The 26,538-nt window shown below is 48.1% G+C and overlaps 1 protein-coding gene across 1 annotated transcript in view; it reads left to right on the forward strand.

Annotated features, from left to right (window-relative positions):
* Positions 1-4,335: 4,335 nt before the first annotated feature.
* The window catches only part of LOC119440185 (homeobox protein B-H1), a 34,809-nt gene continuing 12,606 nt past the window's right edge, over positions 4,336-26,538 (forward strand). The window contains exon 1 of the mRNA XM_049661031.1: positions 4,336-4,467. Within this exon, the coding sequence (XP_049516988.1) occupies positions 4,336-4,467 (132 nt within the window). The remainder of the gene's footprint in view (positions 4,468-26,538) is intronic.

The following is a 26,538-nucleotide window of genomic DNA, read 5'->3' on the forward strand; positions in this document are numbered from 1 at the left end:
AGCTGAAAAGGGCGACGCGTCCCTAATCATCCTAGAAGAAAGCGCACGAGTTCCACGGTTACCCCTTTTGTGTGGAGTGCGTACACGGTCGATTGCGCGCATGATCCGCACGCGGCTATATACAAGAAATAAGTGACAGTGAATAGCCGTGAGAAAAAAGTTGGTTCGAATATGCAAAAAATAAGGGATCCCTGGCATAACGATGAAGCGCTCCCTCCACCCCTCACTGCAATCGTGCATTGGGAAAATGTGATCAACGACCCCGTGGAGAGGTCATTTCCTTACGTTCGTGAATCGTGCGGTTTACTGTTTTAGTGTTAGCGAAAGGCGCATGAAAATCAGTTGAAGTAAAACGAGAGTCGTATAGAAGTTCGATGTGTGTGCTAATGTAGACCGGCGAAAGCATGTGCGCGTTTCCAGAGTGCATGTTGCCCTTCAGAGAGCACAGTGGGCATGATATATCTGCATACCGCAGCGTGGTCTCTGTATAAAGCAGTCGCGGTCTAACAAGGTGCTCACAAGATGCTGCCGCTGCTCAGAGAAGGACGTATAGCTGCCGTTGGGGCGCACAGAGCTAGCCATGTACTATATGCAGATTTTCACGGGGCGATAGAATCTGCAATTTTGGACTGCTTATAAAGATGGAGGCTGATAGAGGCAGGTGTTTCCCGCTTTCATGTATATAGTACATGCTTTCAAGCAAGTGCACGTTCTCGTGCGCTCACAACATTCCGGAGCCAATCATGGCGGCACCCAGGGACCTCTCGACGGAGCGGTCTGTAAAAGCGCCTCGCAAAATACGGCGCCACCTAACGGTCCAAAGGCTTAAGTGTTTTCTTGCCAGTCCGGCGTTCTTTTTAAAGGGGCGTCCTCGCCAATGCTTCGAACAATTCGAAAGAGCCAGCGGCGGGCCACATTTTCGGTCCCGTACGCATGCAGTCGCGAACAGGTGAGAGCCACGTAAACCGACAGTGTAGTACGTATAGGCTGGCCACATGAAACAACGAGCAGGGCCTGCAGCGTCACGTCAGCGGGCGCTGCAGACCTCGCCGCCACGGCAGCAGGAGCAGCGACGGAGTCGGTGCATGTGTAGAGTATATAACAGCACGGTGACAGCACGTAAACGCGCAGGCCCTTCCGACCCGGGGTAACTCAAGCGCGCCGTTGGGCGGGTTCACAAGGCGCGCACGCGGCGGCAAGGCTCGATCGAGAGAGTCGGCGCAAGCTAAAAGTTAAAGACGCCGGCGACGCGTGCCGTCGTCGTCGTCTCCGCGGGATCCTCGTCTCGCATCTGGCGCACGGTGACAGATGCTCGCGCGCACGCACGCTGCGCGCTTGCTGCCGACACCGCCTTAATGGACGCCTTAAAGAGGAACGAGAAGAACAGAGGAACAGAAGCCTGATGCGCCTGCCAAGCGGGCTGTCTCCGAACACGCCCACTGTGGATCTCTCTTTCTCCGCTCGACTGGCTCCGCAAGGTTGCACGTGCATGTGCGTGTGTGCCGTGCGCAAAAGACCCCCTTGGGGCAAGCGGACACGCGAGCTCTTATCGATGACGACCTCTCAGTCGGCTTGCTCACTCCGGAGCGGTATTTAAGCACGGACTCAAAAAAAAAAAAAAAAAAGGCATTTCACGTGTCATATCCCGCAACGTGATTGGCGCGCGAAGGATCTCTTCATTGAGGCTGTGCAAGGCATCGCGACTAAACTGTTGCTGGGGCCGGAAAATCTGCTCCAAGTCGCGATGAGGCCATATACGTGCACGGGCAATTTTCCAAGAACGCTGAAAAAAAAAAAAAAAAAAAAAAAAAAAAAAAAACGCCCGAAGGAAGGCTAAAAAACTGGGTGACATCAGAAAAGTGGACGGCGAAGGCAGCGGAATGCAATCGTGTGATAGAATCACACTGCGTAATAACTGAGGCCTTATCAAAGATTGAGAGAAAGGATGTACAAAAACTCCTCCTTCGTGAGACTTGTTCATAGCTATAGCTGGCCCTATATCATGCAATGTTCAGCGACGTGGGCGGCCGGCGCCTGTCCTAAGGAACTGCGCTTGCATATGCGAATCACTTCGCGAATACGGGCCAAGGATCTAGCAGCCTGATAGACATATCAGACGTGTCCTGCATGCTCGCGAAAAAAGCACACATAAGAATGTTTAAACTACACTTGCACAAGGTCAGAATGCTTCAAAACCCCGGAGCGTTGTTTCCATCAGCTTGAGTACCTTGTTGAATTTCAAGTCATTAGATGTATTCACTTTGCGCAACCTTGTGACCATTGCATGTCGTAAGACGAAAAACGCGAAACCAATCTCAAGTATGCCTAGAACGCATAGTTGCCTTATCTTGCAAATGACGACTATATAAGCTTCCGCTTCATGGCCCATACAGAGTGCGGGGCCCACTATTACAGTGCCAAAGAACAGGTTAAGGTGATGAAAAGTATGTCTTCAATAGACCACCCGCCTGTGAAGGCATTGCATGCGTTTGACATGGCTGACAAGGCGTGGCATTCTAGGTGTGATCGCCTTTAGAACGCAGTTAAACGACACAACCTGTCTGTATTTCGTATAGTAGATATATGGCATCGAAATACTTGACCAAGCTCCATTTCCGCCATAAATCTCCGCAATTTCAAGTGACCACTGTCTTTCTGCACAAATTGTGCCGCGCTTCATGCGTATACGGCAACATCGCTGCAGGAGCCATTGTCTGCTGTTCTCCAATAAGTTGACTGTCCGTATAAGCTTCGTCGAGACAGACGTTGGACTTGAGTAAAGTGACTTAACGCACACACTGTAACACACTGTACATGCAGCTGCTGACGCTCGGCGTGACTTCATTCGCATGGTTTCAGACTGTTTCTAATAGTCATTCAGCACGCACAAATATTCAGCGTAGAAGCACATCTGTTAGCGAAGAAGACAAGCTCGAGCGTTCGTGGCCGGGACAAGCCATGGAAGCAGAGCATGCCTGTTGCTATGCGTGTGGCAGGAGTCGATCGAGTCGGCAGGCCAAAAAGACTGACATGTAGAAGATTCGTGCGCATCGCCCTCAGAAGCAAAGAAGAAAATAAAGAAGTCAAAATGAACGGTCAGTACACTCGCGCAACGATGCCTAACGATGCGTGAAGAAAGCCCCAGCAATTAGCGCCAGGTGTTTAACGCGACTTAGGAAAGAGCCAGCAGCACACGTCAAGACGTCGGTGCACATGCAGGGGCGGGGATGAAGCAGATTGGTGGAGTTCTGTGGACTCTGCGCGTCACGAACAGCATCGCTAAACGATCCCCACAACCCACGCAATGACGAGAGAGCGCGGCGCTTGCAGACGCTGCGTGCCCGATCAATCTACTCTTCGCAGAAAACAAGAAAGTATATGCTGCGGACGAGGTGTTGAAGCTCGCGGGACGTTATAGCTAGACGTGATTGTCGGTTTTATTCGTAATACCCGACATGGAGCCTGAATCACTTGAGAAGTGTTGGAATAAGGCATCAGGGAAACAAAGAGGCATCGTAATCGTTGCGTCATAAATAGGCAAAATAAACCCCTCGTTATGCTATATTAAAAATAAGACGCAGTTTCGCCCGAAATGCGAAGCATTGAGAGCGATAGCAAATTATTATTAGGCAGCTATACGAAGTAAGGTTACTATAGCTATATCGGCTGGCATAAACTGCTGTAAATAGTCGCTAACTAAATTAACAAGCACGTTGTCACGCGCGCATGCACAGGCAAACGGGAACACATTTCACTCGATGACTGCGGACAGTCGCTGTCCGAACGCTGGCGTGATGAAGAGCGGCAGCAGAGTCGATGTGAATGTGAACTATAGGCGCGCGAGAACACAGCGTACGCGAAGCCATCAGCTATCTCGGGTAGCCTAGCCTTCGAACCCAGCGCAGACTACCTCCAATATAGGGCGCCAGTGGCCGCGCTCAGCCGCCGCAGCCGGTGAAGAGATGCGAACTAACCTGCCCCCCCCCCCCCCCCCCCACGCCTAGCGCGCGCGAGAATACGCCGCCGTACCAAGGCACCATCCTTCTCGGCTCACCCTCGGAAGCTTTCCCTCCCACCTAAACTAACAAAAATTAGAATAAAATTTATTTTAAAAAAACTAACGGCATAGGGCGTGCGGCCGCGATCTTGTCGCACTTAATGCGCGTTCACACTGAGACATTCGGCGCTGGAGCGGTGCGGAACCCAGTTCGGCGGTGGCGAGATCCGCCGGAATAACCCTTTCCGCGCCGATCGGTCCTGGACCGATTTTTGCGGCAGCTGCCGCCGGAGTCCTTCATCGCGGACCCATCGGAGTGCGAGTCAGAAATTCGAAAGATGGCGGCCAAGCGCGACGCGCTCGTCATGTCGCAGTCTTCAATGCCCGTCGCGACATCTGAAATGCTCATCGAAGTGGTGCGCAACCACCCAGCCCTTTTCGAGAAGCGCCACGTGAAGCACAAGGACAACGTGACCTGACAAGGTGGAGTGACAGAGCTTCTCGCGCTCTATAGCAGAGCAGGATGAACCCACCACCGCCTCTGGCATCGTTTCTTCGGCGAATGCTTCCTCTCCGCTTCATGCATCGCCAGAAAGGTGCTTGCCAGCAGGCTTAGCATTAGTGCCTCTTCTTGCTCAGGATTTATCATCGTCGTTGCAAGCAGTGATGAAGCGGCACCAAATAAAAACGAGAGGTAATAACGGCGCAGTTTCGATAGAGTGTATTGTGGCCAAGCGGACGCCTTGAGAAGCGTTGAGGGAATTTAACGCCGAGAGCAAGCGCCCATCGGCTGAGGCGAGCTCACGGGTTGAGTAGCTCTTGTCTGACTTGTTCCAAGCGACGGCCAACAACATTATACCTTAGTTCAGTCCAGCTACGTGGTACTTGCATATTTTAAACTTCTGGCACAAGTTACGTGGGACACATGGTATGTGTCGTGTGTTAACTTACTGTCCCCTGCTTGTTTTTATGTGGCAATGAATGATCTGCAGAGAACCAGAATCATCCCAAACGCCACCAGATGTAGAAGCAATAAAGAAATGCAAACTTATTAATCATGTCGTAAAGCAGCATAATACTGAAAGGCTATTGCAGATTGCGCAATATATGTAGCCATAAGATGGAATTATGAAACTTTTTTTTTTTGTATTCATAAGCGCTTACGTATAAACATGGCATGTAGTTACTTTTATGGGGCGTCTTAGTTATTTCCCAGTGTTCGTTACAAGCAATATGGTGTCTTTGTCGTCTACGCTGTAATTTCGACAGTGATCTTTATCGATATTCTTAAATTATTTCTGGCCTTGCCTTTTGGTCTATGAAGTTTTCTCCCGGTGCCTGTTCATTTAGTACATTTCTTTACACCCCTCCTCCATCGGTATTTCTTATGGGGGACAAGTTAACACGCTGAGATAGCAATTATTTTAACGCGACAGCGTTAAGGGCTCCGTGTCGCAGAAAATCCGGCGTCGGCGTCGGTGGCGGAGAAAATCATCCCGCACCACCCCGACCACGCAGGCCCTCCGCGTGGCGCAGAGGGGTTAGGGAACAAAATTGAATTCCTAAAAGTAAAATCCGTCCGAGAAATCGTAAAGTACGACTTAACTACTACCTACAGACATGATAGCGTCGGATTGTAATATGAATGTACGAGAAAACATAATTCTGTTACGAGGAAACTCAAACACAAACCCCTTTTCCAGATTTCTACCATACCAACAGCGGCGCGCCCGGGTATGTTACTTGCGAAACCACCATCCAGATGGCGCTCGCCTCCTCGGCAGCGTAAAACGGTAGCGGCGTGCAGAGGCGAAGGTGGCGAAATAAGAAAGCTGCAGTTGCCGGGAATCCTGACAAGCATTCAGGAATGTTTGAATGCTAGCTCGTTCCACTCTTAAAGACGAAGCTTAAGCGTCCTCCAAGTTTTAAAATCAGATCGTTGATTTTCCCTTCGGTGTCTTGCATGTGCGCTTTGTCAAGTGAACACCTTCGCAAATGAAAGAGGCGCGGTATGATTTGGCATAAATGTCTGGTCCATGGGTCCTTTATATTATGCCTCGTTGTCTTCGCCCATCCAAACGTGATGGACAGTCCCGTCCTCATATCTGATCGCTATACGCTCGTTTGTCAAAAGTGACCGCTCGCATATGCTACCGAAACGTCGGTGAGAAGATTGCCCATACGCCGTCACTTCCGTCCATTCTGCGGTGACCCATAACGACGATGGCCAGACAAGTGGGTGACGAGCACGAAAGGGGGGGACTCGGGCATTTTGCGCTTCGCGAGCGCCACGCAGCGTGTACCTCTCGCTTTTCTTTATTTCTTGCCATTTCGTGCGCCCGCGAGTCGAAACAAGGCTGAGCTAGCACGCCCCATTTATTTCACGCCCGCCGCGAGGCATCTAACGCGCACTATGTAGGCGAGCTCCCCAACAGCGTACGCACGAAGGAAGAAGAACGTTCCGCGAAAATGATAACGCGCGTCACTCACGTTACACGAGAACGAAACGAATGCTGAGAACGGCTGCAGCAGCGCAGTGTGCCTATCCGCTCGCCAGCGCGGACGAACCGAAATGACCGGATGTCAAAGGGAGCCCGTCGGGGCGCAGGTTATTCGCCACGGACGAACGGGCGTATAGACACCGCGGCGGCATGTCACTTCCGCTTCTTCCCCGACATAAACGAGCGCGCGCTTACCCGTCGCGCCCGACAACGCGGAATGACCAAGCGACGCATACACGCGCTCGTGTGTGCATGAGATACACGTCGCCCGCGCCGAACCTGGTCGACGCGCTCACGCACGGGTCTGATAGGGCGCGTCATTATGTGTGCATACTCGCGCCGCGCGTTCTCGAGGAAATGATGGCGATTGCCGCGCGCTCTCCCGGTGAGTGAATGCATGCGCGGCGGGCTACCGTTACACAACCCGACAATATGCCCCGGCGGCGAGCCGCATCAGCCGTGTGGGTACACGCGCGTGATGGTGTTCTGGTCCAGTTCTCTCTCTCTCTTTTTTTTTTTTTTTTTTCTCGCCGCCATGGAGCTCATCTGCATCGCCGCCTGTGAAAATTGCGCCCGAGAGAACGTGCGCGCCCGACGACGGGAACTACGTGGACCGACGACCACGCCACGCCTAAGCGCGTCGCTATATGCTATATAGTGCGACGCCCCCTTCCTTAAAGGACCTGCATCACGGCTGCCTCGATCGTTTTGCGGGGTGTTCATTCCTGCGTCGGTACTACTGCGAGTATACCTGAGGTCCGTGGCCGGGGGAGCAATACATCTGCCTCCAGAGTGTGGCAGAATACTGACTGTCGGACATATGTGCGGAACAACGCCTTCGCCGACAGCTCAATTCGTGCAACCTGCGTCTGCTTTGAAAATCTGGGCAGCGCTCACTGACCGGTGGAAATTACGATTACTCCGTCATGTGGTATAATGATATAGGGCGCGTGAAAAGTGCGCGCATACCGCGAGAACGCTGATGTTGCTTTGGAATGCCAGGCTGTGCAGGAATTCGGGTATTTAATCAGAGTGAAAGTGGAACTGAGTTTGTGGGACATCGTGTTGGGGGGCCTTCTTTTTTTTTTCTTTTTTTTTCTTTTTTTTTATTCCGCGCAGTCTTATACTGCGTATAGGCTTGCTGTGATTATTGTACAACTTAGTGAACGAATCACATCTTCGGCGCCTCCCAACACCACTTAGATAGCACAGGCCTACGCACTCCGATCTATGACGTCATGCTACCTGACCCGAAATTTCCATTGCCAAGGCTGGCGTGACGAAAGCGGTGACGTCAAAATCACTGTTGCTTACGCGGGAGCATCCCGATTAGATTCTATGGCAGTCGGGCCAGGTAGCGTGACGTCATGGATCGGAGTGCGTAGGCCTTGTGCTATCTAGGTGGTGTTGCCCCTCCGAACAACGTTAGCCTCACGCCCGCTGTTGCACCGGCCAGCGTCGCCGACACCGGCCAATAGGGACTCAAAGAAAATGAGACACCATTCCACACGATAACGACCCACGCGTCATGGCTCGTATGAGTGTTATATAGGGACACTAAATATAAAAAATAAATCAGTTTAGACTGATAAAATATTTCCTGAAAACTCTATTTTCGTTAATTTGGTAATAATATGTTGATTATATTGCAAAAGAAAATTAAGCTCAACGTTTCAATTTTTTTTTTTCATTTTTTTTTCATTTCGCACCGAAACCGCATAACCGGTTTGTCAGGGTGATGTCACGGATTTCAAAGTGGTATTTGTGTTTGGGTCGCTGTGACTCAAAGTTCTTGAAAGTTGTTAAGTTCAGTATTTGGCTCACGCGCCGCGAGGCTTAGCGGCTATGGCACTGTGGTGCGAAGCACGAGGTCGCGCGTTCGATTCCCGCCCGCGGCTGCCGTAATTCCGATGGGGGCGAAATTCAAGAAAGCTCGTGCATCGTGCATTGGGTGCGCGGGGAAGAACCCCAGGTGGTCGAAATTAATCCGGAGTATTCCAGTACGGCGTGCCTCCTAATCATATCGTGATTGTGGCACGCCAAACCCCAGAATTTTGTTTTTGTAGAAGGGTATAATTTACGTATACACCTCAAATAATTTCTCTCTTTAGTTCCCCTTTCAGCGCAGATGTTTGCGAATCTCAAGCTAACTAACGTTCGCGCCTCTTCCCTCGATCGAAAACATGTCCACTCACGCATGCGGAGCATGCGCACTTTGTCGTTTTCACATCTAGGACACGCCTCGCCTCCGTCGTGATAAGCGATCGGAGGTGTTACAGCGAATGTTTGGCGCGTACCTCCCCATTTTACTTCCAGGGCTCTCTTAAATGTATAAAAAAAAAAGTCTATAGACTCTGTTCGCTCAAGTTTTCTAGACTTGTCGAAGATTGTTCTGATTATCTCGCAACACTGTAGTACACCCGCGGTAGCTTAATGGAGATATATATATATATATATATATATATATATATATATATATATATATATATATTATACCTCTGCACCACGCCACCATATATATATATATATATATATATATATATATGTATGTATGTATGTATGTATGTGTGTGTGTGTGTGTGTGTGTGTGTGTGTGTGTGTGTGTGTGTGTGTGTGTTTGTGTGTGTGTGTGTGTGTGTGTGTGTGTGTGTGTGTGTGTGTGTGTGTGTGTGTGTGTGTGTGTGTGTGTGTGTGTGTGTGTGGCGTTTCGCTGCTGAGCTCGAGGTTGCGGGCTGGATCAAGGCGGCCGCATTTTGATGGGGGCGAAATGCAAAAACGCTCGTGCAAAGCTTAGATCTATAGGCGCACGTTAAAGAAAACCCTGCAGGTGTTCAAAACCAATCCGGAGTCCCCCACTGTGAGCTGGTCTACTCGAAGAGGCGGACATACGCAAAAAAATTGAAATGCATAATCGACTAAATAACAAAAATTCACTAATTAAGTTTTTGACTAATTACCTTATGTCCCATATTGCAATTTCGAATTGTAGCCGTGGAGTCCGCAAGGCGAGTCCACTTGGAACGAATTCTCAGGATGACGACAGTTTCGAGATATTATTTCCCGAACTCTGCGGAGAAATGCATTGGCGTTCCAGTTACTTTCTTACGAAAACGTCCTTTTATGCATTGAAGCACAAAAGTAACTGGAACGCCAATGCATTTCTGAGGACGGTGGCTCGATGCCAGCACCTACAGCAAAAAATTAGAAACGCACGGTAGTACTCACAGTGGAACAAGACGCTGTCCAGATTGACTGTTTAAAGTCATAATTTTCAGTTTCTCGAAACGTTATGTTAAAAGTCATGTGTCTTGTGCGTTTGTATACGGCAGTCTGAATGTGTGCTGTTGTTTTGTTATAATACATTGGAATAATACATAAAACAAACATCTGCTAACTTGACCTACGTTGTAGGTCAAATGAGACTACTAGATCCGAGGCCACACCAGCGGGTATTTCCGCTGAAGATTTGGCGTCTACCAGTAGGCATTTATTTGGCCATTTAACTTGTGCGCTTCGACGCATAACACAACGTTTTGTTAAGAAAGTGATTGGAACGCCGGGAATTAGTATCTCGAAACTGGGATCACCCGAGAATTCGTTCCAAGTGGATCCGCCTTGCGAACTGCACGGCTAGAATTTGTAAATTGCAGCACGGGTCATAAGGAAATTGTTCAAAAACATAAATAGTGAATTTTTGTTAATTAGTCGATTATGTACTTCAATTTTTTGTACAAGTAGTGCCCGCCCCTTCGAGTATAGACCAGCTCATGAGCTAGAATTGTCACAGGCAACGTTTAAACACTTTTTGAAAGTGTTCGCTGAAACACACCCTGTCGTTCTTCGCAGGACAATGGGGCGAAATATACACGTACTCGCGATTTTAGCGCTTTTGTACCAACATCACTGTGCATGGCCGACAGCACCACATACAGTTCTCACCCGCCTGCTACAGTTTTATGCTGCGACCGCAACCAAGACGCTCATAACTGGGTTTGCGCTGGCCGTCCGTCCTTTCCATTATTACGCCGTTGTCGTTGCCAGGCCACCCCCTTACCTTAAGCTTCACCCTCGCTACAGGGTTAAGAAAAACTAAGCTTTAGTCAGTGAATTCACTGACGATCACCACTGGGAATTGACCTCGTGCATCTGCGGCAATGTGCACTTAATAGCCGCACGCTGTAATCGCTAAGCCAAGCTAAGCTATCGCGAAACATTAGCGCTTCCGCAGACTCTGAGACCGGTGGTGTTTCTGCGTGTATTTCGGAGGCCGCAGTTGGAAGTATACAGTAGCGGACAAAGGCGACGTGGGCTACGAAGGCAACGTGGGATTCCAGATCAGTGCCCCTGCAACAGCGTGCGCTTGGTATATAGCTGTGTATACGCACAAACCACCACGCGGCTTTGGCACTTGGAAAATTTATCTGGGATATTGCGCGCCGTATACAAGGTTTCAGAGTTGTGGCATCAGTGCACGGTATTTCGGAGGCGGCTACAGCAGGCAATACCGTTGCGGACGAGCACGATGTTGTATGCATCGTAAAGAGCAAGTTGCGCTTGACAAGATGGCGATGTCAGCCGTGAGAGCCTGCTGCTCTCGCAGTAAATGAATTCAGAATTGCAGCAGTCATTGAAGTCGCCTGATTACCTTTTTTTTTCTTTTTTTTCTTTTTCTCTCTTGCTCACTTCATTGCGTGAAGAGGGGAGAGGTGCAGTTGGGGCAGCGGCCGAGCGGAGTACGACAAACAACGCGTATACAGCCAATGAGGAAGGAGTGCCGATCGAAGCCAGTCAACAAACAGCAATGCATGCAGGAGCACCACCCCAGAGCAGAAGTGGTGGCCTAAGGAGCCATCGCGTGCACGGGTGCACCCTGCAGATAGTAATTGACTGCGCCTCGTCGCAACAACGCGCGCGACAAGACGCTCGGCTATATATCTCTCGCGTCTGCAAGCGACAGGCAGCGCGGACAGCCCGCGATTACGTTCCCTTTCGAGCCACTCATCGCCCGTCGTCGCAGCTTATTACACTGCAGCGCTGCTGTGCCGCAGCAGGAGCAGCCAGCAGGTTTGCCGACAACGCTGTCGCGTCTTAATTGGACGGTCATCTTCCTTCTCGCATCGAGCACTGAGCGGGTGCTGTATAGAGATGGGCGTGTACCAACTTTCGGCAGCGAACGTTGGCATGCCTAGCTGTCGCCCCTCGAAGTCCCTTCTTCCTTTTTAGTGCTCGGCTACATGCATGCGGCTCGCGTGTCTCGCATAGGCGTTCTCGTACACAGACTCTGGGGCGCTAAGCAAAATCTGGAGCCGGAGTTTGCGGCTCCTTTGTCGCGCACTTCCATTTTGTTTTAACCCGTTAACACATGGATATTCTAGGGTCATGCTCTCTTGGCATGAGGGATATGACCACTGAGAGGTCTGTCACTTTGTTTGTCAGCTGGCGCGTATTCTGAATTCGAGCCAACGGTTATGAGCAATACCATGTAACAAGGTGGGGAGAGGGGGGGGGGGGGGATTTAAAGAAGAAAGAGCGTGCGTACGTTGTTAACCTTTTCTGGTCTTACTTTTTCTGGTCCGAAGTGTATATGGCGTTGCGTTGCTAAGCACGAGGCCTTGGGTTGAAATTCCGGCCACGGCGGTGGCATTTCGATGGGGGGCGGAGGGGGGGGGGGGGGGGCGAAATGCAAAAAATGAGCGTGTACCATGCATTCGTTGCGTGTTAAAGGACGCCAGGTGGTCAAAATTAATCCGGAGTCCCCCATTACGGCGTGTTTCATAATCCGGTCACGATCGACTTTGCCACGTAAAACTTCAGAATTTAATAATTGATTGTCCAAATTGTTTTGATAAAGTGAAAATTTTTCTATTACGTGCATCTGAATGACAAAAGTCCAAGGAAGTAAAGAAAGAAAAATTCCCGCTCGAGTTTCTGGCATTTCATCTAACTTTTCTCGTGAATTGCAAGCAACTCGATTTTGATTTGATTTATTTATTTCAAGTGGCTGCCAATTAACGGCCTTGCGGCTGTGGCGACAGCTCACTATGTCATATACATCACATTTTTTGCACAATGGGAGGAGAATAATGCAAAAAAGAAAAACATTTGTCACGTGAGTAACAGTACGGCGGACAAGCAAAAAAGCGATGGCAAAGCTGACCATGAATAATACGATTTCGCAATCTCACAAGACTACATGCACCTGCCGGGTTGGCTCAGTCAGCTAAGGCGTTGCGCTGCTGAGCACGAGGTCGCGGGATCGAATCCCGGCCCAGGCGGCCGCATTTCGATGGAGGCGAAATGCAGAAACGCCCGTGTGCTTGCGTTGTAGTGCACGTTAAAGAACCCCAGGTGGTCAAAATTAATCCGGAGTCCTCCACTACGGCGTGCCTCATAATCAGAACTGGTTTTGGCACGTAAAACCCCAGAAAGAAGAAGAAGAAGACTACATGCAAACTTTCATGTGAAGTCATAGAAAAAGATCACTGTTCAGAAACCTAGAATTGTATCTTTCCTGCAGTCGTGACATTGAGCACGGTAAACGAATGTCAGGGTAAAATGTACGCACACAGTTGTTTTACGAGATGGTATGCGAAAGCGCAAAGGCGTGAGTAGTTTGGCATAGTCGAGGTCACCTTGCCCAACTTGGCATAGAAGGGGGGGCGGATCCAGAGGGGAAGTTACAGCTCGAGTGATATCGTTAACAAACATTAGAAAGAAATCGGATGCAATGTTGTTGTCTTTTGTAACTTATTTGGGCAGTAAGTAGCGTATGTAATGCGGTCCTGTACAAGGGGTTGGGGGCCAGAGACCGCATTTTTTAAAGTTTTGACTGGCTGCCCGGATGATCTCGTTTTGCTCTCGCAACGATGCCCGGGTGTTCTCGTTTCGTTCTCGCCCCCATTCTCGTCTTGAGTGCCCGGATAACGGCTCTGAATTTTGGCTCAAGGTCTCTTGAAGGTCACTGACAGCGGGAGCTAAAAGCATGTCATGTTTAATACTTATAACTTGACCATGAACATGTGTGCAGTTCAGTGAGGTCATTGGGCTGATGGCGGTACACGCAAGTTGTGCGGCAATGCCGGGGCTGTGTTACAGGTGCAGGGTAGCCAACCGGATTCTGTCCAGGTTAACCTGCCTTTCATTTCGTTTATCTTCTTTCTTTCTGTACATGCCTCCGAAAAGACGCGTGACGTTTTCTCAACGAAACGAGGGCGCTAATTCAAATCGATCACTTCACATGTGCGTTGATTGGATCAGCCAGTGGAAAAGAAGCCCGTCACTTTAGTGAGGCGTCCCGCTGGACGTTACGTCGTGCAAAAGTAGGAGTATCCAGAGTACAGTATTTGGTGACGGTCATCTTGAACGCGCCGTCGCGTCAACTTTCAAAGTTTCCAAATGATCCAAATGCTTTAATAATAAGTTTCAGCTATGTTGTATAAAAATATGGGACAGCTATTAAAAATTTATAATTTTTTTAAATTGCTCATTGCGCATTCTTTTGTTCAAGTTGTTTTTACCTCTCCATATAATTAATTTGGAAAAGTGGAAATACTCAGTATGTCAGGCGAGCTTTTAAATATCTGTTAAATTTGAAGACAAAAAGAGAAACAAGTTGATATGATTTTTCGCTAATATGAATGAAAATAGCATTTCTTGTGTTGTTTAGTGCATCTGTATGTATAGTTCGGGTGTCTATAAACCAACAGTTAGCGTAGAAGAAACGAGACACACCGTGGCTTATATTGAGTATTCCGCTTAGGTATACTGCTTTCATTAGCTACACATCTATTCAAAAGAGAGCTCTACAAATCAGCTACGCTTGACGTACGGTCGGCCACAAATGTTTACGAGACACGAGTTCCACGAGAAATGTAATTCCTTCTGAGTTTAGGCACGACGCTTCTAGTTTCTCTGCTTTCCCTGTGATTTCACTTAGCAGTACTTCCATCATCGCGCGTAGGGTTTTGATCACGCTTATCTCATTAGAGGATTGCTGCACTGCTAATCGATCTACCGCAGTATTTGAGTCGTTTACTTACTCACCTATTGTGTCTACGTTCGCACAGTTACACACCAGAGAACGCCAAACTGTTTTGCGGCTCTTTTGAGCTATTAAAAATCCACTGATTTACTCTTCCTCTTACCTAAGGCAACACATAAGAATACGTAGGATCAGGGGAAAAAAAAAGTTGCGATCTCCACTCAACGCTCTCAAGTTCAGCCTAATTACCTTGCCAGCGACCCCGTTTCTCATCGAAGCCGCTGGATGGCGCCAGCTTTCAGGGGCTTCATTTATATTTATCTTTTCTCCCGTCTACTATCCCGTCTACTCTCGGTGGGACCAAGCGACCCCCATAAGCCACTCACTTCTCCCCATCCCGCTCGAACTCCTCCACCCCCTTTTCCCTCTTCCCTGCTCTCTCTCTCCAACGGTCGTCTAGGGGTGCTTCAATTAATGCGGCTTGTCACACACCGCCCCAACACGCGGCGCCGCTAGCCGCGCTAGCGTGGTGCTCGCTCATTATTCTCGGTTTCCCGAGCGGCAACGAAGGCGTTTACACAAAAGATCCCTAATCTGAATGGGGAGCGGGATCACTGGCCCCTCTCCTTCGCAGCCCGTTCTCCCCTCCGCGCGACGGGAAAGGAGGCAGTGCGCTGCTTCGCGCGCCGAGGTCGTCTGTATAGGGAAGCCGCGTAGCCGCTTTTGAGCGTGATCGCGACGTATCACGGGAGATGCATAAACGTCACACGGCGCACAATGGATGCGCGATGCAGCGGAGGTGACACACGGAATGGATAGATAGGTGTTGCAGAGGTAGCGGTGTGAAGAGAGAGAGCAAAAAAAAAAAGGAGAAGGATGTCCGAGCTCTTAGGAATTGGCGAGCCTTCCGCGAAGCGTTTAACTGTGGGGTAAACGTGGTCAAGATTAGGGAACACTAACCAACCGCGATGACGAGAGCTAGTATTTAGACCATAAGCTGAAACGCATCAATCATTCCATAGCTCTCTCGTACTTTGAGACTGATAGAGATGAAGCCTTGTTGTCCGTTTAGTACAGGCCAAGAGAAGGAAGACAGTTTCTTTGTGGTGACCCTCTTTCGCTGCATTGCGTTGCACAAGACATCGTATTTGCTCGCAGCTGTTTCCGCACTGCTTGCTCAGTGTTTGCAGTGTTTGCCCTTAGTTACCACGTATTTCCTGTTGCTGTGCATAGGCCTTCGTTTGGTAAAACCAACAGGGGTCTTTGTACTTGGCGAAGTCTGGTGTTTTTGAAGAAAGATTCCTTACAGAACTGCGCGCTGCCGAGCTGATAAACTGATTTTCCTATGATTCAATGTATCGCTACATCCTGTCTGTTTCGCTCGGAGGTTAGTGCGCGTAATTTGAAAATCGGTGTCTTGTGTGCCTCCTGATGACATTTGCAAGTTACACCTACACGAAGGCAAGTCACAATTAGGCCAAGAAAAGCATGAGTGAAATTAGCTGTTCTTTTTTAATGGAAAAGTACAAATAATAAGGAAAAGTGAAACGAAAGTGGTCAGTCGAAAAGACAACTTTCCTCGGGTGGGACCAAAATCCACATCTGCGTTACGCGTGCGATGCTCCAACATGAATCGGCCGCGGCGGCCTTCCTCTATTCAACGTTTATGAGTATTTGTGTTTGTGTAGAAGATCTAGCCTTTGGAGTGTTAGCCAGCGCCACTCACGGTCATAGCGGCGGATGTAGAACATTCTTTCGACCGCAGGCGTCACGTCGTACTTTTAACACGTTTACAGCTGGCGTCATGACATGCGTTTCCATAATAATATGTTGTAGTTTAACTTTCCTTCCTTTCTTCTGCATCCTCACCTCTGTTTTTTTTTATTTATTTATTTAAACAAATTTTATAGTGCCCCTCAAAGGGAAGTACGTACGTCTATAGCGTCATCAAAAACAGTGGTAGCTGACCCGATGGGAATGACGATCAAGGACGATAACACAAGCCCACGATTGCAGAGATGTCTTCATACATCCTCAGTGTGTATATGATGATAGTGCGACGTACGTGTGATGTCTGTTGTGTGAGCGCTGCTGTTTATCGTTTTCGTTTCGTTTCGTCGAGCTGCTTCTACGTTTTCTTCTCCCCCCCCCCCCCCCCCTTAATGGCTGAACTGCACTTGTGTTTTGGCGCGGTAACTGTGTCATGACGCGTTGTGCGGACGTGATGATTTGTGAACTCATAGCATGACCTCTTGACTGCTTTTTGCATGTCGCTCTCGCTTTATTCTTCGTTGAGTGTTTTCGGGGTCTTTCTTTTTCTTTCTTTTTTTTATCACTCGAAGCATAAGAGTAGTAGTGGGCTCTAGCAACAGGCGCCAACCTCACTTCACAAACTTCCAGTAAGGAAGAAAAGGGAGCACGATGGCGACAACTTCCAAGGTGGCATGATGGCTAACGTGTCTTAACCCGGGATCCAATCACAGCAGGGGGACAAGTCGAACTTTTTTCTGGCGACTTCTGCGGTGAGAACTGCGACAGACGCCACGGACGTTGGCTTAAGTACACTCAGCCGCTACCTTTGTGAAATTCATGCAAATCATGACATGCAGGAACGAGTACAGTCGGGTGACGACGGGAGTCCAGTGGGCTTACAATTGCGCAAAAGTCTTCTAATTCGATTCGAATATATCGGAAGTAACAGAGACATAATTTTAAAAAATCTTGTTTTTGAGAACTATTTGCCATTGAGTGGTCGCCTGCGCTAATAAAGTGTTCGCTACTACGATTGATTCACGCCTTGCTCTAGAGTTTCAGTTCAAAGTATGAAATGTTTAGTAATTATGGATCCAGAACCCTTATTCACAAAACTTTTTACGTAAGCGCCGTCCGAGATTGGCCATCGCCACGGCGAATGCCTCCTTATCACGCCGATTGTATAGCATCAGTGGTGGGTGCCCGAATGCCAACCAATCGGGAAACACTCCTACGTAAGATATTTGTTTGTTTGTTTGTTTGTTTGTTTGTTTGTTTGTTTTTCAATACAGACACACATTCGTACAATATTAGCAGTACAGTTTGTTAATTAACAGCTAGTTGTTTCTTATTTAATTACCCAGCCAAATTTAATACATTTTGATTCGAGAGTCCTTTCCGCATTCCTTTCTGCGCTGCCGTTGCAAAGTACTTATCGTGGTACATGCACGTGGCGTAATGTAAGCTTAGCGTTGCAACGATGTTGCGCGTAGATCCCTGTAATCATGCGGACGCATGTACTCATGAAACCTTGCTTACCAATGAAGTCAAACACGACCCTTGTTGACAATATAGTACTGAAATGTGTAACACAACAGGGAAACTGGAGAGTCGCATTCACTCGATAGGACAACCAGTGGCGGCGACTGGCGGGCCGTCTGCGAACTATCGCAGCACTGCGACAATGGTACCTCCCCCCCCCCCCCCTTTCCCCCCCAGTCCCTGCTACGCCCTCTTGCAACCCTCCTGCGTTGTGACAAGGCCGCGCTAAACACGGCGTGAACAGTTCACGACTGGCCGCGCGCTTTCTCTCGGCGTAGCGCCTCTCTCCGCAGCTTCCGACAGCCAGCCAGCCACGGCCAGGCAGCGGCGGCAGTCCATCCGAGCGTGCACTGGGCGCGTGCTTCTGGGATTGTCCCGTGACCAGTGAGCCGTGTCAATTCGAGGGGGTTTTAATGAACTGCTGCTGCTGCTGCTGCTGCGCTTCGAAGCGCGTATTTAGGGCCTCGAAACGCGCGACGCGCACGTTCGTGCGCCCGCCGCTGCAGCCATTCCGGCTCTCGGTCCTGAGCACCGAGTCTGGTGCTCACGAGCGAACGGAGGAGGGGAGTCGGCGGTCCGTGAAACGTCGGCCTGCGTCGGTCGCGGCCGTGACTTTGTACGCATGCTCGGCGCCGCAAGAAGACGAAGCGAAACCTCCCCCTCGCCGCCATTTTGTTGTGCGCGAGCCGCTAATGAGATTGATTAGAGCCGCGCGCTGTCCTCGCCCGCCGCCAAGGAAGGTGGCGCGGTGACGGGCATCGTTGCGGGCGGCACGCGCGACGTGATGTCAGAGAGGTGACGGATGAGGTGGCGCGCAGGGGAAGGAAGGGGAAACGGGGATGCTGCGACGGATGCTGCTCACTATATGCATTTGCGAGCGTGAGTCACGCCTCGCGAGTCTCGCCACTGCCTAATTGCTCCTTGTTCTTCGCTGCCGACATGCGCGCGTAGATTGAACAGATAGATGCGTGTGGCGACTCTCGCTGTGCATGCCCGCATTCGCGACGCGCAGTTATTTCACGCGGGGTGGTGCTCTGTGATGCGCTTACTGAATGCACGTCTTTAGTAGCTCTTTTAAAGTTCTGTAAGGTAGTTCCAGTGCAGAACAAGCGCGCCACCACTATGTACTTAAGCTCACAGATAGCTCACAACTCTATAAATCGCCCAGTCAATGGAGTGTGTCAACTTTCTCTTTAGGCCACAAATTTACGAGTAGCTTGTCAACGGTTTTTCAGAAGATCAGTAAATGTTCAAACAGCGTTATCGTTAATTCTTGAAAGCAATCGTATATCATTCAAATGCACAGCGCATTTTACGGTCTTATTTCCTGCGTCACTCGAATTAAGCTTCCTAACACTGCTCCCATATATCTTGGCCCATGGGCTTCTCCAAACAACACACCCACGTTTGAGGTGCAAGTTATTTCTCAAAGAGAAGCAATGCACAGTACTGTGCATTGCTCACTGCGCAGAGAAACAGAGCCTCGAGCTTATATCCATGCGTTCTGATGCTGATAAGCAAGTCGCCTGTTCGATTCCCGGTCGCATTTAGATGGGGGCGGAACGCAAAAACACTCAAGTACAGTGTTCTTAGCCCAGAAGCGGACGTGGTCAATAATGATCCGGATCCGTAGACACCCTCGCCTCTCCCCGCTCACATACAAGAACACTTTGGCGTCTCTCTTATGACTTGTGTGGCAAACAACGAAACAATGTAGCTTAATAAATATGGTGTGTTACGAACTGTTCCGTGCCAAAAAAGCGCATCATTCACAGATGTTAGTGATGAGTCCTGGGAAACGTTTCTCACGAGTGCAAGAGAGTCGAATAGAGAAAACATTCCGCAGATCTTCCTTCTGTGTATTTGTGGTGAACGGTACAAAGTGGATGACGCAGTGCGTCTGGTATTTTATTGCGATAGCAATTATATGGACACTTCAACCGAATTTCTGCCGTCGGCGTCGTCGTCGCCGTCGCTGTCAGGTTCCCTATAGATAAAATCTTCGCCGCGCGCCGTATGCCCGAGCGGAAGCGTGCGGGGACGCGCGCTATCACGGAGAGCGAACGCACTCAATCTCCCACGCGCAAGCAAGGAAGCGGGAAGCCAGCGCCGGAGGGAGCGGGGGGGGGGGGGGGGGGGGGGGGGGGGCGCACTTCTACTCTGCGCTCAGTTTCCGTTGAAGCGATAGACCTCACGTACCTTCGCCCGCTGCTTGCTGCCAGCGTTTTGACAGTCGTTGTCTGCAGTCATTCAGTGTGATCTATTCATGTTTGTTTGTGCGCGCTCACACCACGCTTGTTCATTCAGTTAGTAATAGTCGGGCCACATTTTCCAACGCACGCTACACATGCAATGCTGCCCGGATCGGCAGTGCAGCGCTACAGGTGTGTCCCTTCGCACGCGCTGCCCACGGGAAGCGCTTCTCATCAACACCACCGTTTCACACGCGCCTTCTCGTGGTCATCGAGTCTCTCTTCATGTCGGTCTACTTACGCCGCAGCACACCTGCTTACTTAATCAGCTCATGTTTACTACAATTCATATTGCTACCAAAGCCGCTCACCTTACTTCGTATGGCATTACTGTGTTGTTATCGCATTCATTGCTTCGCCCTTAGGGCAAAACTGTGACATTTTTTTTTTTTCTTTAAGAAACCGAAACAAGCTTGAAATAGGGGTTGGTGCCAGCACTGTGCTCGGCCGGAGATCGTGGTTTCGTTTCGCAGCAACCATGCCGTACAAGTTTGGAAATCGGGAGCGAGTATTTGAAGCTTCGAATACGAATTGAGTACTACGTACTAATTATTCGTGCTCGAAAAGGAACTATTCGATATTTTCGAATATTCAAAACTAACCAAATATTAAGCAAGAATCGAATGTTTAACTACTGTTCTCCGTCTGCTAAACAAAGTGTCGCAAATTATCAGAAGCGAGACAACGAGGCTTTCGCAGTAATGCCGAAGCGAAATGGGTAATACAAGCTTCGTTTTCGGGTTCGCGGTGGAAACCTACGTTACAATCTGTGATTCTTGCTTGTAGTCTGTCATTTTGTGTTTCTGGCAGTCTATCATGTAGCAGTTTTATCTTTTATGCTACAACTTGAGATGTTTTCCTAGCAACGGAAACTTTTACATGTGTCTATGGCACATGTGTCCTTGAGTATAGCTTTTCTTTTTTTTTCTTTTTTAGACAACCTCGGACCTTTTTTCGCAACCAATTATTTAGCGATATTGGAAAGCTTGTCATAAAGCAGCCATTATTTCTTGGAAAGCGTGTTTGTAACCAGGCTCTAAATTTGTTGTGCGGTTATTCGTGCAGTTTTTTAATGACACTCGGTGATCGTGTGTTTAAAATTGATAATTGCTCCTGAGAGTTCGATTACTCTTATGCCCTAGTCACTACAGGCGTGGTAACTAATTATACCAAAATAGGATCTGTCCTGCTGTAAATGTATGCATCGTCGTATGACTATTCGGTATTCTATTTGATATTTGATACTTATTACTACAGGTATTCGATTTCTATTCAAAAGATAAGATATTCGGCCACCTCTAGTTTAAACATAAGATGTTATAATGCTTGTTTCATACAAATTAGTGCCAGGCTTTAAAGGTACGTGAGTCACAGATAGTGCGAAGACAGAGAGGAGGTGAGGGCAGGAGAACGGAAGACCGGAACTGTCGTCCTAAGCAATACTCGCTTGGACTTCTGCCGAATCGGTGAGCATGTAGTAGTATTGTTCTTGATCGCACAGTACAAACTCAAAGCGAAAAAGTGCATCTCCAACTGCGCACTGATAAATGCCGCATATTTGGCGTAATATTATAAAGCATATATATATAACACCAAACAGACTCAAAGTAGTCACGGGGAGATGAAGACTATAGAATTTACCAACAGCGGGCGAAGACGAGAATCCTCAGCCCGGGTGGTTTTTGTTAGTCGAGCTTGATGGTGTGACGACATAGTACGGCACACAGCGCTAGACAAAAGGTTAAAGTAACAGACGACACGCAACCCGGATGTTTACTTCGTACGAACAGTTCGTCGTGGGGCAGGGCCATCGTATACGGGGCTGCGACTCGCCTGAACTCGTTGTTCCGCACGAAAAAGTGTGTGAACCCGGGCCCACCAGCTGATGCCGCATGAGTTATCGGCGCGAAAGCAAGGTGGACCTAATCTACAAAGGCAACGGAGATAAGGATAAAACGAGCTCGCACAGGTCAGTACCAGTGACGTCGGTGATATATAGAATGGCAATGTAAGCCATAAAATTAGAACTGTCAAAGTGGGTGGAGAAAAATGATGGACTGGGGGAACTACAGAATGGGTTCAGGCCTGGCAGACGCTTAGAGGATAATATGTTTGTACTAACTCAGTGCATAGAATATTTCAGTAGTTCAGAATATCCCTTTATCGGTATCATTTCTAGATATTAAAGGAGCCTATATATTACAACGTATACAGGGAATTTTATGGGATAATCTTAAGCACGAAGGCATAGATGACGATTTCGTGGAGCTGCTGAGGGATATATAGAGAGACAACCAAGTACAAGTTGTATGGGAAGGTCGAAAAGGTAATGAAATCGTGGGAATTCACCAAGGATTGACGCAAGGATGTCCTCTGTCACCATTGTTGTTCACGCTTTACGTTAAGGGTATAAAAAGACGACTAGAAAATAGCGAATTAGGTTTTGATTTATCCAACATGCGTAATCGACAAATGGTGCAATAGAAGGTCCCTGGACTGATGTACGCAGACGACATTGTGCTACTAGCGGACAATAAAAATGATTTACAGATACTTGCGAATATCTGTGGGAATGCAGCGACAAATCTAGGCCTTAAGTTTAGCACAGAGAAATCAGGAATTATGATCTTTAATGAAGACACGAGTAACTTCGTGGTGCCAATTCAACAACAAGTCATACCCATAGTCAAGCAATATAAGTACCTCGGTGTATACTTAAACGAAGGGAAGACTTACTGAAGCACCCACCAAGATAATCTGAAAATAAAGGGGAAGCGGGATGCAGCAATAATGAAACACAGAGCACTGTGGGGCCACAATAAGTATGAGGTGGTGCGTGGAATCTGGAACGGAGTAATGGTGCCAGCGCTAACATTCGAAAATGCCATTCTATGCTTAAAATCCAATATCTTGTCTGGGTTGTAAGTTAACCAAAGATCGGTAGGCCGCTTCGCTTAGGGAGCCCACGGTAAAGCCACAGATGAGGTAGTGCAGGGTGACATGGGTTGGGCCTCTTTTGGAGTCAGAGAAGCACATTGCAAAATTAGTTTTGAAGAAAGACTCAGGAAAAGGAATCAAAATAAATCGGTGGCTAAAGTGCACACGTATCTGTACTGTACCTGAAAAGCGCGGACACAGAATGGAGGAAGAGGTCAAGAAAGTTAGCAGCCAAGTACAGGATAATTGTAACTGTAAATAAGCAGCCAAGTACAGGATAATTGTAACTGTAAATAGACAACCAAGGGTCATCAGAAAGAAAGTGAGAGAAACAGAGACAGTGAATTGGTTGCAAAGAATGGAAACAAAAAAGGACCATGGAGATTTACAAGAACGAGAAGAAAGAAATTAATAGGGAAAATCTGTACGATAACAGAAACGGCAGCGCCTTGCTATATGAGGCTCGAGCCGGTTGCCTAAGGACCAAAACATACCGGAGCAAATACTCGAAACAATTTGAGGCATGTGCATGCTGCAGCAAAGAACCGGAGACCATTCTGCACATCCTAATGGAATGCGAAGTGATTCACCTAGTGAGAACCGTTGAAATAGCATCAACCGGGCAGCAGTCGAGATAAGCAAGAGACGTTTAGAGTATTGGGGCGAAAAAAGCAGGGAAGATACTGATACGACCTGATCCCTTACAGTATAGGTAGCGGTACAAGGTAGATTTTGAGGGGGGAAATTAATTAGATGTATGCACAAATGCTAGATAAAAAAACATGTATAGTATACCTTATTAAATCAAGCAGGCTATAGGTGACTATGTGTCACCTACCTGTTTCAAAGGGAATGGCACTAAATCATCATCATCATCGTATGGGTTATCGGGATTGCGTCCTTGTTAGTGCAGCGTAACAAGTATAATATACCTCAGGAACAATGTTTCGCACAGTATTGGAAATCTTCCTTTGAAGAATATACCTGATTAATTGTAAACATCTGATCTAGCTTGCTCACACCGCTACTAAGCGGCACAGCGCGACCTTCAATATACAAATTCGCACAATGGCATAAAACAGTGACATAAACCACTGCGCGTGATCAATCGGTGAATGGAGCAGATACACGGGGGAAAATAACACACACGTGCCGGAATTGAACCATGCAGCGAACTCAAGTTGTCTTTATCAGATAATATCGGCGCGTATTGGCGAAGCCATTCGCATTTAGAGCAATTCGTCAGCGCAGAGTCAGCCAATCTTTGGGAGCGAGCATAATATTAGAGAAGGTGGCCGGCCAGTGGTAAGCAGTACTTGCGAACCAGAAGCATTGCGTATTTGGCTCCTGATATACGGCCCATACAGCCGCTCAGAAGCAGCAGCCTTAACGAGCATTGCATCTCACAAGGAGGTTTTTATCTGCATATATTACTGGTACTGTATTGTGACTATATGGCCGGTATAATGTAAGGATTCCTTCAACTTGATTCTATTCTGGCCTTTTCACCCACCGTTCACAGCCGACTGATCCCGTTGATAACGTGGGCGTATCGCCACTCGTATCAAAGCGCGAAAAGGGATAGCATTAGAATGGAATCGTTACATTATCCCTGCCCAACTTCTGAAAAGAGCAATTTCGTAACATATTCTAAGTCGCTTTGTGCGCGCCATTATACCGAGAGGGACATTGTGTTTTCAAAAAGCCTGATGGCCTCTGGCATATTCATGTCACCCCCACTTCGCTCAATTCCCGATAAAGTAGGCGCTTTTAGAACGCTGCGTAACCTAGACTCTTAAAAACATCAAGTTTATTTTTTTTTACTGAATAAAGTGTGAATTTTTCTAACATAATTTTTCTGTTTTTTTTTCAGTAGCCTTGTTTTCTGTGATTTCACCAAAATAATCTTACTGACTTATTTTTTAATTTTACAGAAAAGAAATTCTTAGTTTGTTCCATTTCCCTTAAGGGAGTAACTTTTGCTCAACTCATCACTGCAGCTGCTTTCATGTAGTACCAAATAGTCAAATGCTGAGATACGGTTGTAACAGATCATACACTTACGTAAGCACGCTACGTTGAACATATGAGGTGTGACCACCTGACAAAACGTCTGGCGCCAATACACCCGGCACTTCGCGACACATCTAAGCATCAGCTCTACGAATCTATATATAGCCATGCTCTGAGCGGCATGGCACGCCCTGATTGCAGCTGCGTCTTATTCACAAACGAAGACCAATTAACTCGCGCGTACGATATATATCTGTCTATATATTGCGTGGCTGACGAAGCTGCACGCAAATGTCCACTGCTGATAGTAAAGAGACGAACAAATCTATCACTTCACTCGCAGTATTGATGACAAATGTTTAACTTTACCGTATGGGGTGAAAAGCTCGACTCTGGGTTTTCTGTGTACGGCCGTCATTTCCATTACGCCGTCGTCGTCGGGCAACCTCCTTATATTACGGTGAAAAAACAAATCTTTGACGACACCGCCACTGTGGATCGACCGTCACGCGCCCGCGGCAATGATGCACTTGAGAGGCGGACGGGCTAACTACCACATGAGCTGTCGCGAAGCATTCGCGCTTAGGCACTTCGTTCGAGGTCTCGAGGCTCCGAGACCGGTGACGTCTGTTCATGTATTTCAGACGCCGCACTGGTAAGTACTGCAGCGAACGAAGGCGATGTGTAGTGCGCATCGCAATAAACTTGTTCTCGAGTATAGGTGGCAGTGTCCGCTGTGAGACCCTACTGCTGTCGCCAATAAATGAGTACAGAGAAATCGCTCACTGTCTCCTGAAGCTTTTTTTTAATGTTAGTTTTCTTACTTTCCTCCGCAATAGTCTTGTTACTTGCAGTTCATGTCCTGCTGGTTTCACCTCGTCATTTTCTTTCCGCAGACGAGGACTCCCTGCCATCCATTTCCCTGAGGTGCCCCAAGAAACCGCGTAAAGCGCGGACAGCGTTCACCGAGCAGCAGCTGAAGGTAGGCTCATTTAATCGTTTCCTTTGCAACTATCATCCATTATTATAGGGAAGTGGAAGTTGAACAGAACACTAAAGCTCATAGCAACAAACAAGCTGTCTCAATATAGTTGCTGCGAAATCTGGTCGTGCTGGCGGCCAAGATCATGTTAACTATACGTGTAAGAAAAAGCTACGCTAAGAAAAGAAAAAAAAAAGATAGCGTAGATTAGGTTCTCCAACCTATCTGCTAATTCGACGATATTACATAGGCATCTTTTGCTCTTCTCGCACGTGGTAATTAAAGCCACATGCGAGATGCGAAGAGCGTTTCTTAGTCATGCTTCATGAGTTATGTCATGCTTAACTGAAGTTTGCGGGGATTTTTCGGCGCTGTTTGAGTATAGTGAACGCGTTGATTCTGATTGCACAGAGCTGTGACACACTCGAAAGCACCGTAATTGGTCACGTGCGCTTGCGTGTCCACCGCAGCGTCGGTGCACCTTCATCTGCGTATTCAAATTGAGCCGCACAAACGCAGCAACGTATACCTATATACGGTCTTTCGCTATAAGGTACACTTCGAGTTTCAAAGCTCTGTAT

This window comes from Dermacentor silvarum, chromosome 1 (genome assembly GCF_013339745.2).
Source record: "Dermacentor silvarum isolate Dsil-2018 chromosome 1, BIME_Dsil_1.4, whole genome shotgun sequence".
NCBI classification, from domain to species: Eukaryota; Metazoa; Arthropoda; class Arachnida; order Ixodida; family Ixodidae; genus Dermacentor; species Dermacentor silvarum.